General features: G+C 43.8%; 1 protein-coding gene across 2 annotated transcripts in view; it reads left to right on the plus strand.

Moving 5' to 3' along the window:
• The window catches only part of PRICKLE2 (prickle planar cell polarity protein 2), a 372,966-nt gene that overhangs the window by 321,345 nt on the left and 36,654 nt on the right, over positions 1–14,967 (plus strand). For both annotated transcript variants that reach the window (XM_084840467.1, XM_084840468.1), the window contains one exon: positions 7,676–8,539. In XM_084840467.1, the coding sequence (XP_084696593.1) occupies positions 7,676–8,539 (864 nt within the window). The remainder of the gene's footprint in view (positions 1–7,675; positions 8,540–14,967) is intronic.

Below are 14,967 nucleotides of genomic sequence, written 5' to 3' on the forward strand. Positions count from 1 at the left end.
TGCATGCCAAGCCTGGGCTGTACTGCTAAGCTATGGTCCCTTCTATGGAGCTGCACAGGAAAGCTCATCCATAAACTGGTTGTGTGGCTTGAGCAAGCCCCTCTCTCAGCCCCTCTCTCCCCCCCCCTCTATTTCACCATGGAAGTGGCTGTGCTTACTACAGAATAGCTCCAACTCAAACACATAACACTGGTGCTAACCCTTGCTGGATTGTTTTCAGAATACTTTGATAATTTTGTTTTATTCTACTTCTATCACACTTTTTCTCTGAGGAGCTCAGAGCAGCTTTTATATATATAAGGACATAAGAATAGCCATGCTAGATCAGACCAAGGTCCATTTAAGTCCAACGTTCTGTTCACCCAGTGGCCAGCCAGCTGCCCATGGATAACCCACAAGCAGGACATGGGTGCAACAGTGCCCTCCTGCCCATGTTCCCCAGCAACTGGCATCGATAGGCATGCTGTGGGAATGCCTGTGTATACTATGGAAAAAACAACGGAGAAAAGAAAATGGAGAAATCCCAGGTGCCTATAGAAAATGGTTTATTATAGTTCTTTAATACTGGCCCGACTCGTTCTGGAAATATTGATTTCCTTTTTCAGGGGCTACAATAAAAATATATACATGCATGATCTTGGTTATTTCATGTTACTCCAGAACACATGCAAGCATCTCACACACTCCTAAAATAAATGATTACTATAAAATTATATAAATTTCACAACCAAGTTTAACCTATACACAATTAATACTTCCAACATTCATGTAAAAATCAAGAGACCGTTACTTTTGCACATATTAAAACCAGCAAGGCAAAAAATGAGAACGACAAAGTGCAGAGATTTGTTATTGTCTGTATATATAACAAACTTCAAATGAGAACATCAGGATTACTTTAACCATAATAATTATCATGTTAGAAAATAAAACATCAATACTGTTTTATAATATTAAAAAACCTTCCTCACGTAAAAACAGACCAATGGCTTGTCTACCTTATATTGCACACTTGAAACTGACCAGCACCTTTTATATAAACATATTAGCAGCAAATTATATAGATTGTGTTGAACTACCTGTATAACAGGGTGGGCTTCATGAGGTAAATTTGTAGTAATGAAAATGTACCATTTATAAATAGCTCTCAAAAATGGCATCCCTAAAGCATTCTCTTAAAAGAGCGGGTTTATCATAGAAAAAAACCTAAACTATAATTCCCTTATAACATGCCACCATTTCATAAGATAATCAAACAAATTCAAGTCCTCACATCACTTACTTTAAGAAAAACCTTTTTTTACAACAGGCATTTCTCCTGTAAAAATCTGTTGTTCTTTAAAATTGCCTTAAACGGTTAAGAAACTTTATTTGAATGACCAGGAAGACAAATAGGAAAGGGAAGAGAGGTTAGGAATATCCATACTAGAAAATTGTTTGATATACAACCTAATTGCACTTTACTCCCTTGCTTCTTGTGCCAAATACAAACAGATCATAGACTCTCCCCAAAATATTATAATCTTGTACGAACCACAGTTTTCCCAAGAAAGTTATTTGCTTAACACCCACAAACTCTCCATATCTTGTAGTCAATATACTAAGACAGACAAACCTCATCCATTTGTATTAGCAGAAAGGGTCCCCTGAGCTAGCTTAAGTCAGGCATTTGGGGTGGGTTAGGGTATTTTAGAAAATGTTTTTATTGTAGAATTTTATTGTTTTAAACTGTTTTTATTGTATGTTGTACATTGCCCAGAGTGGCTGGGTGACCAGCCAGATGGGCGATTAATAAATTTAATAATAAAAAATAAAAATAAGTGATTTGGATAAAGTGCCCTTAATTGGCTACACTGGGCTAAAACATTGATGTTACATAAGGAGAACAAAAACTCTTCTCATATATACAGACAATAACAAATCTTTGCACTTTGTCATTCTCATTTTTTGCCTTGCTGGTTTTATTATGTGCAAAAGTAATGGTCTCTTGATTTTTACATGAATGTTGGAAGTATTAATTGTGTATAGGTTAAACTTGGTTGTGATATTTATATAATTTTATAGTAATCATTTATTTTAGGAATGTTTGAGGTGCTTTTATGTGTTTTAAAGAGCCTCGTGTGGCGCAGAGTGGTAGGCGGCAGTATTGCAACTGAAACTCTCCCCACGACCTGAGTTCGATCCCGGCGGAAGCTGGGTCCCAGTTAGCTGGCTCAGGTCGACTCAGCCTTCCGTCCTTCCGAGGTCAGTAAAATGAGTACCCAGCTTGCTGGGGGAAAGGTAGTCACGACTGGGGAACGCAATGGCAAACCACCCCGCTACAGTCTGCCAAGAAAACGCCAGTGCAAGCGGCGTCCCACTAGGAGTCAGCAATGACTCAGTGCTTGCACAGGAGGAACCTTTCCTTTCCTAAACTTGGTTGTGATATTTGTATAATTTTATAGTAATCATTTATTTTAGGTATGTTTGAGGTGCTTTTATATGTTCTGGAGTAACATGAAATAACCAGAATGATGTATATATATATTTTTATTGTAGCCCCTGAAAAAGGAAATCAATATTTCCAAAACGAGTCGGGCCAATATTAAAGAACTATAATAAACCTTTTTCTATAGGTACCTGGGATGTCTCCATTTTCTTTTCCCCATTGTTTTTTCCCTGCACACGTTCCTTCCCTCCTCTTTTTATCTATGTGTACTATGAACACCCACTAGGTGGCCTTCCATTTTGGGTCTGTCAAATGTTCTGACTAGGGATGTACGAAAGTCACTTACCTTTCCGCGGATTATGTTCATAGTGGGGGGGAGGCGTTCCATCTCTCCCCCCAGAATCCTCGATGGGGGAGGAGGCGATCCATTCCTCCCCCTCCAGGAATCCTCGACAGCCGGCTGTGCTCCATGGCGGCTCCGCAGAGCAGCTGGCCAGACCCAGGCCAGAGCCGTCTGCAGCCGGATTTCCGGCCGCGGAGGGCTCTGGGTTAAAAAAAAAAAACGCGTACGCAGATGGCTGCAGCTACGGCCGCTGCCATTTGCGTTCCTTATTTTTCGCCATCTTAGTCTACGTAAATATTTACGTAGACTATTACAGCAAAAATAAAGGGGAACGCAAATAGCGTAGTGGGCGCTATTTGCGTCCCTTTTTGATTCGCCGTTTTAGCCTACGTAAATATTTACGTAGAAATAATGTAATAATGTAAAAATATTTACGTAGGCTAAAACGGCGAATCAAAAAGGGACGCAAATAGCGCCCACTACACTATTTGCGTTCCCCTTTATTTTTGCCGTAATAGTCTACGTAAATATTTATGTAGACTAAGACGGCGAAAAATAAGGAACGCAAATTTTTTGTACGCGTTTTTTTTTTAACCGGGATGTGATAGGCTACGTAAGTCTTTACGTAGCCTATCACGTCTCTGTAAAAAAAAAAAAACAACAAGACTGCAAATGGCGGCGGCCGGTTGGAAGGCCAGCAGCCTCTGCTGCAGCTGCCGCCGCCCGGAACATCAGCCCCAGGTAAGTCTCGTCCTGGGGGCGATCTGCGGGGTGGCAGGGGGGTGGCAGGCCATTCCGCCACAGATTTTGGGGGGCCGAATGCACTGGCATTCGGCCTCACCGAGATCCGTGGCGGAATTCTCTGACATCCCTAGTTCTCACCACTTAGATAAAGAGTTATATTAATTAATCTATCTGTGTGTTTATGTGTATATATATATGGAGAGAGAGAGAGAGGGAGAGAGAGAGAGAGGGGTTGGTGTAAACAACACAACAGCAAAGCAACAAGGAGGCTCTGGATCCACTCTATGTGTGTGCATATGTGCGAATACTCACACACACACACACACACACACACACACACAAGTGCATAGTACAATTGTGCATTTGGCCTTGATATTGATCATTGCCTACTCTCCACTGGTCTACACCACCTTTCCCCAACATAGCACCCTCTAAATGTGTTGGACTGTGACTCCCATCATTCACAGCCAGCACAGTCATAGGTTGTGCTGGCTGGGGATCATGGGAGCTATAGCACAACACACCTGGAAGGCACTAGGTTAGGGAAAGGTGGTCTAGATGGTCTTTCCAATCTGTTCTTATTCTCGAAGTTTGGGACGCACCACTTTGCACTTCAAACACACACATGCTTTACTTGGTTAAGTAAAGATGTCTGGGGCATCCAAATAGATGGTCTTGAACTGAAGCCAGCTTCCTGTGTTTGTAACACAAAGTCAAGACCACTGTGCTAATTCTTCTATTCTAAATATGGTGGCAGTGATCTGTGTTAATTTCACTGGCAGCTGGTCTGACCTGAGACATGTAAGCTGCAGGATCTTTTCTGCTGGGAACAGTGTTTTTCATTGTTAAGACCACAGTGGGCTTAATTCTTTGGTAATCCCCAGGGAGAGTTAAGCACAAGAGCAAGACACACTTTGCCCCCCCCCCTTTCTGCTGTTCATGCCGGAAGGTTGATGACAAAGCTAGCAGGCTGGGTGATTCCCTGGGGATTCTGTTTTATGTCTTCCTGTTGAACAGGCAGCTGGGATAGAGAAAATGGGATTATTATTAATTTTGAGGGGTCTGCAACAGAACGGAGAGCTGAGCAAATATGCTTAGGGATGAGTTCATGTTTTACTGCCTATCTGAAACAGATTGTTGCCGTAATATTCAGGGAAAGATCATGGTATATTTAAACTTTCACTTCTGAATTTTAGAACGTGATATTTCCCAAGTAGATCTACTGGTATGATGTCATAGGGCATAGTCTGAAGGCACTTGAGACAGTCACCTTGCTGAAGCTAAGCAGGTTTGAGTCTGGTCAGTGCCTGGAAAGGAGACCACCTGGGAACCACATGTAGCCACCTTGACCTCCATGATGGAGGAAAGCTGGGATATAAATGTAGTAGCAGCAGCAGCAGCAACAACAACAACAATAATACATCCAACACAGTTAGGGGTCAGGTCTGGAATCCTGCAATGACAAGATGCCATATCCTGCAATTAACCCACCCACCCCGAAATTCTACAGTTATGTTGTGCAAGTGAGACAAGTTCACATTTCCATGCTTAACTGGAAATGTGACTTTTGTTTGCACATTTTGTGTAGTGTTTTAGGTCATTTTTTCAAAAATATTAACTTGTTCTGATTTTTTTGACATGGACTGGGAATCACACAAAATACCAAAGATGGGGGAAATAGTAAGGGAAAAATCCATTTGCCTGCTGCATCCTGCCCTCTCGTTTGTGCTACTCTGTGCGCAGGAGTCCCCTGATGCTGACCCTCTCTCCCCAACTGGTGGTCCTCCTGTAAGAGGCAAGTTTTGTGTGTGGGAGAGCAGTATGTGCCTCATGATGTGCTTATAGGGTGTACTGAATTGGACCCTTATAGTGCAATCCTGTAGATGTCTACTCAGAAGTAAGTCCCATTGACTTCAATAGGGTTTACTCCCAAGTAAGCGGACATAGGAATGTAGCCTAACAATGCAATCCTATACATGTCTTCTCAGATGTAAGTCCCACTGACTTCAATAGGGCTTACTCCCAGGAAGGTGTGTATAGGATTCTAGTATTAATGGATTATAGCACTGGAATGAACAGAGGGACATATAGAAAGGAACTAGAACTTACATTGCATAAAATGTTAATGGCCCCTGACTACTGCAAGACACATTCTTATCCCTTGTAGCAGAAAATATAATTTAGAAGAAACTGCCAACATTATTTTAGATTATTTTTTCTTCTGCAATAACAATGACTAATGACCTACTTTTTATAAAAGAAGAAAACCTGGAGTCTAAAAATAGTGTGTGGTACCTGATTTTGCATTGGGTGATACATTTTTAAAGTCTGCATTGTTGCCATGGCCATTTTGTGTTCTATATTCCCTGAGTCTAGTCCACTCGAATGCTCCCCTCACATTTCCAGAATTTCAGGTGCCTGACAACCCTCCCCCCACATTTTGGATTCATTTTGTTACAGGACAGATGGGACCTGAAACAAAATGCTGCAGTGTGGAATGTTTCTGTTCAGGGTTCTAACCAGCCAGTCGTGCCCTTTTCTAGAACATGCTATCCCATTTCTCCTTCCCCCTCCCCCACCTTTTTTTTTCTCCTCTCCCAACAGTCACAGAGCATAATGTGGCCACTGAGCATGCTCAGTCCACATTAGGCTGGTCTGGGTTTTTCCCCATTTAGAGTTTTGTACTGCAAACCTTGGCAATCCCCCAAGCCTGCTGTTACCTCCCTGTTAGGTGTGGATGGTGCCGGTTTGGGTACATAAGGGTCAGCATTTGAGGAACATTTGCTTTTAGTATGTATCACCCTTCCCTAACCTGGTGCCTTCCAGGGGTGTTGGACTACAATTCCCATCATCCCGAAAAAGGCTATCAATGGCTACTAGTCCGATGGCTATATGCTCCCTCCAGTATCAGAGGGAGTACGCCTATGTGCACTGGTTGCTAGAGAACATGAGTGAGGGGGTGCTGTTGGACTCCCGTCCTGCTTGTGGGTTTCCCGTGGGCAGCTGGTTGGCCACTGTGTGGACAGAATGCTGGACTACATGGACCCTTGGTCTGATCCAGCAGGGCTCTTCTTATGTTCTTAACTGCTGGAGATTATGGTAGTCGTAGTCCAACACATCTGGGAGGCACCAGTTTGGTGGAAGACTGTTGTATGGAATATATCCCGTAATCCTATTTTCCTGTGGATTCCTGCAAAAGTAACTCTATAGTTAACTATAGTTTTATACACGTGTTTGCCTGTTCACATGTAGGGCACATTCTGCCTCTGATACTGGAGGTAGCCTAGAGCCATCAGGACTAGTAGCTCTTGATAGCCTTATTCTCCATGAATTTGTCTAATCCCCTTTTAAAGCCAAGCAGATTGGTGGCCATCACTACATCTTGTGGTAGGGAATTCTGTAGTTTACCTATGTGCTGTGTGAAGAAGTACTTCCTTTTATCTGTCCTGAATCTCCCATCCAGTCAGCTTCATGAGATGACCCCGGGTTCTAGTATTACAAGAGAGGGAGAAAAATGTCCCTTATCTACTTTCTCCACATCATGCACAATTTTGTATACCTCTATTGTGTCTCCTCTCACTATTTTTGTTCTAAGCTAAATGTATGCACACAGGGACCAGTCACATGCTTAATGTTACATTATCATCATCATCATCATCATCATCATCATTTCTGTAGCCAAAGTTCTCTGGGTGGTTTACAAAGATTACAAACTTTAAAAATACAGTATACAGAGGTTAAAAGCCATTTACATAAAAACACACGAATAAACAGTATACACAAAGACAACATATATCTAAAAACAACTTCAAGCAATCAACCATAGCCATAAGACAAATCCAGAATCAATTAATACTCATCATACACTGGCAATTGTCTGGAAGAAGAAAAAGGTCTTTGCCTGGCACTGAAAAGATAACAATGTTGGCACCAGGTGGGCCTCATCAGGGAGATCATTCCAAAATTGGGGGGCCACCACTAAGAAGGCCCTCTCCCTTGTTGCTATCTTCCAAGCTTCCCTGGGAGTAAGAAGCTGGAGGAGGACCTTAGATGTGGAGTGGAGTGTATGGGTAGGTTCATGTGGCCCTAAATATCTCTTAACTTCATCCAGATATACAGGGTCATATGGTACTTACGGTATTTCTCTCCCTTATTCAAAGGCATCGATCAGGGCCAGATGACTTACGACGGCCAGCATTGGCATGCTACGGAGACCTGCTTTTGTTGTGCACAGTGCAAGAAATCCCTGCTTGGCCGACCATTCCTGCCAAAGCAAGGACAGATCTTCTGCTCCAGAGCCTGCAGCATGGGCGATGACCCTAACGGCTCCGATTCATCAGACTCAGCCTTCCAAAGCGCCAGAGCCAAAGAATCACGACGGAGCGCCAAGATCGGCAAGAACAGGAACAAAGGCGAGGAGAACACTGCCAGCCAGAGCAGCCAACTGCAGGTGACCTCCAGCAGGCTGTCTGCGGACGTGGACCCCCTCTCCTTGCAGATGGATTTGCTGAGCTTGTCCAGCCAAACGCCTAGCCTAAACAGAGACCACGTGTGGAGGAGCAGAGACGAACTCTACCACTATGGGAACAAGATGGAGCAAAGTCAGTCGCAAAGCCCTTTGCAGCTGCTCAGCCAGTGCAACATAAGGACTTCCTACAATGCAGGGCAGACCCCAAGTGCCCAGCAGGAGCTCTGGGGTAAACATTTCAGCAACCCAAAGAGAAGCTCCTCCCTGGCCATGAAAGGACACGGTGGCAGCTTCATCCAGGAGTGCCGAGAAGATTATTTCTCAGGAAGGCTACGGTCGCAGGAGAGTTACAGTGACATGTCCAACCAGAGCTTCAGCGAAACCCGAGGGAGTTACAAGGTCTCTAAGTATGACCAAGAGGAAGACAGCAGCATGCCTGCACAGCACTGTCGCACCCGGCATCCAATCAATGCACTGAAATTCACCGAGGAATTGACACCCACAGAGCAAACTCCGCGGGGTTCAATGGAGTCCCTTGCTCTTTCCAACACCACAGGTAGGCTGTTGCTTTAAAGGCGGTGCTTTACTGTGGCTTTATGGGGAGGAGGGCGGAAGTGGGGGCTCATAGCACTTGTCCAATACTTTGCGTTGGTGAAAGTGAAGGGAGCCTTTCTGATCCTTTCTTGGGCAAAATGCTTTGATGGGCAAGACGTGATGCTGCACCAAGTTGGGGTGATGCCCTGGCATTGAGTCAACATTGCGGCACTTATAGGGCGGGGGGGGGGGGCTATGACAACTTAAACCAGTTGGTTGGATTAAGCATGACATGCTATGGACTAGGCCCCATGAATAACCCGTTGTAGAATAATTATATGGAAACCTCTTTCTGGAGAGTATGCCTGTCCTAGGGGTTGTGAGCCTGTTTTGTATCCCCAGTAGCCAGAGAGCAACACGCAGTTTAGCCTGAGGGAATAATGCCTGTTAGGGCAGGGGTGTTGAACCTCAAGCCTGCAGGCCAAATCCAGTCCACCTGGCCCTCCAAGGTTCCCCAAAAAGCCTTCCTCTGGCCCCATAACCTTTCCCCTGACTGTCGATTGTTTGGTGCTTTCTCATTCCCCACCCCACTCCTAAGGCTTACTTACTGGCAGCTGAAACTTTACACTAAAATATGCTGTATTTTTTACCTCACATCTTTTGCCTTCAGCCCCAGACCACCACTGGAAAGTGGCCCCCGAAAGCGTCTCCCAAACTGAATGTGGTTCCCAGGCTGAAAGAGGTTCTGCACCCCTGCCCTGGGGGCGTGGGGCAGAACAACTGAATGCTACCACCACCATGGCTCGTAGTGAAAAACAGGCATTTCTTCTGATCTACTGGTGTACTCCAATCCTCATTCAGAGGGGGGCAGCTCCCAGTTGGACAGAGCCAAGAGAGAACCCCTGTATTACTCTGTTAGATCCGAGATTTTTTTCCCCTCAGCACTACCGTTTTGGGTGGCTGCAGTGAGCTTTTTGAAACTGTTCTTCACATCTCTTCCTCATTATATGACAGTGAAGCAACAGCTATGTTCTCAGGTAATATAGCAGTCATAGTCTGTCCGGAATGTGGAGTAGAATGGCTTTGCTGTTTACACTGCAACACATGTCAGGTGAAGCATAGTAGGGAAGAGAGGAGGGGAAGCCAGCCTCTGCATCTTAGTGAATCCTGGAGCGGGAGAGTTTCCTGCAGTCTTAGAGCATGGCTCAGCTGAGGGAGCTTATTCTCTAGTGTGATGTGGACTTTCCTAGAGTGAGACAGGCAGCTGCTCAGGGAACTGCATGTCCATGTGGCAATCATCTATTTCTGCAAGCTTTTGATTGCCTTGGATCTCTCTCTCATACAGACTTTGAAGCAAGCTGTGGTCTCATGCAGACCTGTTCCTTTCACCTTCCTCTCATCTCTTTGCCCCCTCATGGCCAAGGACAAGAAAGAGCATTGCCGGAAGAACCATCTCTCTGGGGGAGACTTGGCCTTCAGGATGTCTTTTTACGAATTGTTTTAAGAACTCATGCACACACACATAGGGTGTTCTGCGTCTCTTAATATGGACCTTGTTTGGCTCTTCACTGAGTTGCAAAAGCAATTAGAGATACTCTCTGCCTACAGTGAGCTTACAGTCCAAATTCAACATAGGTAACACAAAGAAGGAGGGGAGAGAGAGACGGTTTGCACAATCACCATGTGGTTAACAAGCTCTTAAATATCCTCGCTTGCCATATCATCCAAACCTGGGAGGCATGGTTTGTTTGAGCAGGCAGCAACCCTCAAATAACCCATGGCCTTTTGTTCAGACAGCATGGAAAGCTGTGCCAGTGAGGGTAATTAGGGAAATCCAACCAGCACCTGCAGCAGGGAAATTAAACCACTGTGGCTTATTTCGCTCGGTGTTATCATTCGAACTGGACGGTAGCAAGGGGTAAGTATGAGCCAACATAGTTACACATACTTGGAATTGTTGATTGTGGGCTTAAATCAAAATCCCAAAGATGAAAGCTGTTCTACATGCATTTCATTAGGGATGTCAGAGAAATCCACAATGGAACCAAATGAGTTCTGATGATTTTCATGAATCTGACCTGTGGATTTTGCAGCGGACCGGCTTTCCCCCCATCAGGAAGATTCCTTGGACTTGTGAACCACTTTTCAAACTTTCCCAAATTTTGCACAAATTTAATCATTGAAGAATACACAACATTTTAAAAACCAGTGCGAAAATGCACTTTTCAGGGAATTTCCACATTTTCGCATACATGCAAATATGAATTTGCGCAAATTTAGAAGCAAAAAAGTCTGATTCCATGGATGGGCAGATGATGGAATGAAAGGTGCCTGACAATCTGTGAAACACAGACAGAACAGATTTTACACAATCCGTGCATCCCTACATTTAGTTTCCTTCCTTTCAAAGGTGGCTTTGTTAATCTTTTTCTAAAACCAAAAGCAGTTGTAGGTGTGCATATTTAAAAGCTCTCATAGAACCATTCCCATCCTTTAAGGGGAACCCCCCCACACAATAAAGCTTAGTCCTTAATCTAGTAAGGGGAACCCCCACACACAATAAAGCTTAGTCCTTGATCTAGTAGTTCTAAGGGAAAGGAATAGTGTTTTGTGCTATATTTGCTTTGGAGTGGCCAAGCATGTATCTTAAATTGCCAATTTGGAAGGTGATAAATGATGTGCTATTTAAAGGAGGATGGGTGCAGGAGAGATGTGGTGTAGGGCCATGGCATTCCTCTCTTGAAATGCCATGTTAACAGAAGGGAGGTAGGCAACAGAAGAAAGAGGTAAGCAGGAAAATGAGAACCACCTTTTTCTGTGAGCTTGGGTTACATTTATCCTGTGAGCTTCCGCCACTATTCTCCTCTCTCCAGAGGTTGGTGGCATTGCCTGTGCATCTTCTTCCCAAGCTAATGGTGTTCAGTGGCAAGGCAGACATGACAATCAACTGCATAAGCATCCAGAAATTTCTGGCATAACTCTGCAGCTGCTACAGCAAATACAACAGCCTCCTTAGTGGGATCTTTCTCTTTCTCTAGAAACAGAAAGTTTATCTTTCTTGCTGCTGGCTATCTCACAGCAATTTGGACCTTGAAAAATAACAAGTTAGCACAGTCTACTCCAACCTGGCTCCCACCAGATGTTTTAGACTAAAACTCCCATCAGCCCTAGCCAGCATGGGCCATTGTTAAGGATGATGGGAGTTGTAATTTGTAACATTGGGAGGGTATGGGATTGGGGAAGCCTGGCTTAGCAAATAGTGAAGGGGAGGCACTTTTGTTGGCCTAAATCCGCAAAAACCTCAATTCCCGTGATATTTTTTGTAATCCTTCAAGAACTACAGATAATGTTACTATCAGAAGGCAGTAGAAGCCATTCTCTGATGGTAACTTCTTTAAAACCAAGATGGATGATTGTTCAGGACTGTTGACATCCCTGCCTGTTGTTGTGAGGCTTGGATTCACATTGTTCTTGGGTGAAGGGGAGGAATCCATTCACACACACACCACTTGCCTTCTCTGCAAACCACAGGCCACTGAACTGCATAGCTAAATGCTGATCTCCTCTGCTACTCCACTCTTAGCCACAGGGAAGAGGCATTTGTTACTGCATTTATTACTAGCCTTTACATACTTCATTATTAGCTCTCCAAGCTCTTGAAGCAGCGTGTGGTCTTAAAAGAAAAGAGCAAAACAGTAAACATTTTGATTCCAATATATAATGGAGGCTTACAGCTGCTGTGAGAATATGTTTGTGTAAGTGTTAAAGAGAAAGACTTACTAACCAGTTAAAATATAAATCTAGGGTTAGAACCAGGATGTGCTTCCCACAAGATCTTTGAGAGGGTCTCCGCTCATGGGAGGCCCCTCTTCGCAGTGTTTGTGGTTCCCTCCTCCTCCACATACACCAGAGTTCACCCCATGCAGCAGGGTCTCGTGACTCTGTGTAGCATTTTCAGGGGGCTAGAGGGACTGCCATGGGAAGGAGCGGGTGGAGAAGTCCAGTTCCACCAGCGCAGTTGATCCAGCTTAAAAAAATCCAATCCAGCCTGCAGTATTTTACAGTTCTGGTAATTCTGTTGAGGAATCTTGCAGCTAGTCGACTTAGGAACAGATCACAAGATGTTTTTGTATAAGATGGCTAAGTGATGAAACCCTGTTGTAAGCCCGTGCGGGACAGTGGCTTGAGTCTTCGGCTTGGATGAGAGAAACCCACGTTCATATTCCAGTTCGTTTGGCTGTGAAGCTCATTGGATGGCCCAGGATGGGTTGCTGTCTTTGACCTATTTTGCAGGGTTGTTGTGAGGCTTCTACGCCAGTTAGGCCTATTTGGAGGAAGTGTTGCATGCAAGCATAATAAATGCATTTCTGGCAGGAACCTCATGAGAGAGGTCTGAGTGGAGCCCATCCTTGTGAACTGGGGATCAATCTCACTTCCTTGCCAGATAATCAGCAGTTCTTTTTAAAAACAAAACAAGGTTTCCAGGAATGTAATGGTAGAATGTGTGATGAATCTAGTCACAATTTGTTTATTTCATTGGATTTATATCCCACCTTCCCACCGAAAAAATGGCAATCAGACCAAGATTACACAAAAACCTAATTAAAATGATCCTAAAAACAAATACATTAAAAAATACAAGTTAAAACACAACAACAACAACAACAACAAGAAATAGTACTCAACCAATTAACCCTCCCTGCTTTTAGCACCAGGCCAGCTTACATGCCAAAGGCCTGCCTGAATAAAAACATATTTGTCTGCTGGCGGAAGGACAACAGAGAGGGAGCCAACCTCGTCTCCCTTGGCAAGGGCAGCTTCTCCTTTCCCAAAGTCACTTCGTAGCGCAGGGATGGGTGGGGGGAAGCCAACTGAACCTGCAGTTCAATGTCAAGTTTGTAGTTCTCATGGCTGTACTTGAATGGATTGTGAATTACTTAATATGAGTCAAAAGCATACATTAAGAACATTGAAAGAGCCCTGCTGGATCAGCCCAAAGGCCTGTCTAGTCTCTAGTGGACTGGACAGAGGCGCTCTGAGCAGTAAAAAAGCAAACAAACCAAGCCCAATCCTGCACAATTCAGGAGCAGGAGACCTCTTAGTAAAGAGTGTCCATGAAAGTTTATGCTGCGATAAATTTGTTAATCTTTAAGGTGCCACAAGACTGTTTTTTGCTGCCATGGACTAATATTGCCAACCCTCTCTGGAAACTCTTCTCCCCAGTTTACTCAAAGAGAAGGTTATTTACTTATTTTATTTCTTGTGAAATGTATAAACCACTCAAGATCAAGAGATATCAGAGCAGTATACCATAAACAAAGACACAAAATATAAAAAGTTGATAGCAAAAGCAAATAATAAGACAGCGGCTGGAATTTACTTGTCAGGCAGGAAATGCTTGCCTGGAAAGAAAAGGCTGCAGCAGATGTCAAAAGCAAAGTAGCGTTGATGCATGCCTGATCTCAGTTGGAAGGGCCTTCCATTGGGTGGGAGCCCCCACGCTAAAGGCCCTGCTCCTGGTTGTTTCCAAGTGGATTTTCAACCAATGTGGGAGCACCAGGAGAGCCTCTTCAGGAGACCTCAGTGACTGGGCAAAATAGTAAGGGAGAAGGCGCATTATGAAAAACAACACCACGAAACTTCAACCTGCAGGTGGGTGTATTGTGTATTTGTAAGCTCACCCATGAAAAACAATCCCTGCGCTTCAAAAATTAGCATGCCAGGAAGAAAGTTCCACAAGAAACCTTCCTGTGACACACAGCTTTCTATAGGCAGGCCGGGTTTCATTTTTAATTTGAGAGAGCATTCAACCAGTTTCCACAGGCAATTTTATATGATCTGCTGTTTGTGTAGATTAACTCTTATTCTGAGCGCCCAGTTGTCTCCTAACATCAAGACACCATGTTTTGTCTCATTTTGGAGTGTCCCAGCTCTTGTGGGCGGACTGTGACAATCCCACTGTGGCAAATTCCAGAGTACATCTCCCTTTGATTTATCTCCCAAGTAGAATTCTTTATGTAGCGTGACTTTTGGTTTATTTCAAAACAATTCCTTCAGCATTCTCTATCCTTTCTTTAAAGAAGAGGAGGAATCAATAGCAGCTGCAGAAAAAGGGGATGGATTTCCAGTCCTGGGAGACTGAGAAGCTGTCATAACCAAGGGCTGTTGTGATTTAACAAAAGAGCAAAACCTTTGAAAGAAGCTACAATTGTCCATTTATGTTGCTTTGATGTGTTGCGACTTCTTATAATATCCCCAGATTCTAAGAGTAAGGAATATGATCAGAGGCCTTTGAATTGTACCTCCAAAAATAAAAATAAATATCTGGATTAAAATAATAATAATAATAATAATAATAATAATAATAATCCCAAACTCTTGAATCAGAAGTCAAATTGTAGATACATATGTGTCGTTCTGTTAGCGCAAATGATGCTGCACTAGCCGAAA

This window comes from Heloderma suspectum, chromosome 2 (genome assembly GCF_057233095.1).
Source record: "Heloderma suspectum isolate Gila_16-S chromosome 2, 16-S_ref, whole genome shotgun sequence".
Lineage (NCBI taxonomy): Eukaryota > Metazoa > Chordata > Lepidosauria > Squamata > Helodermatidae > Heloderma > Heloderma suspectum.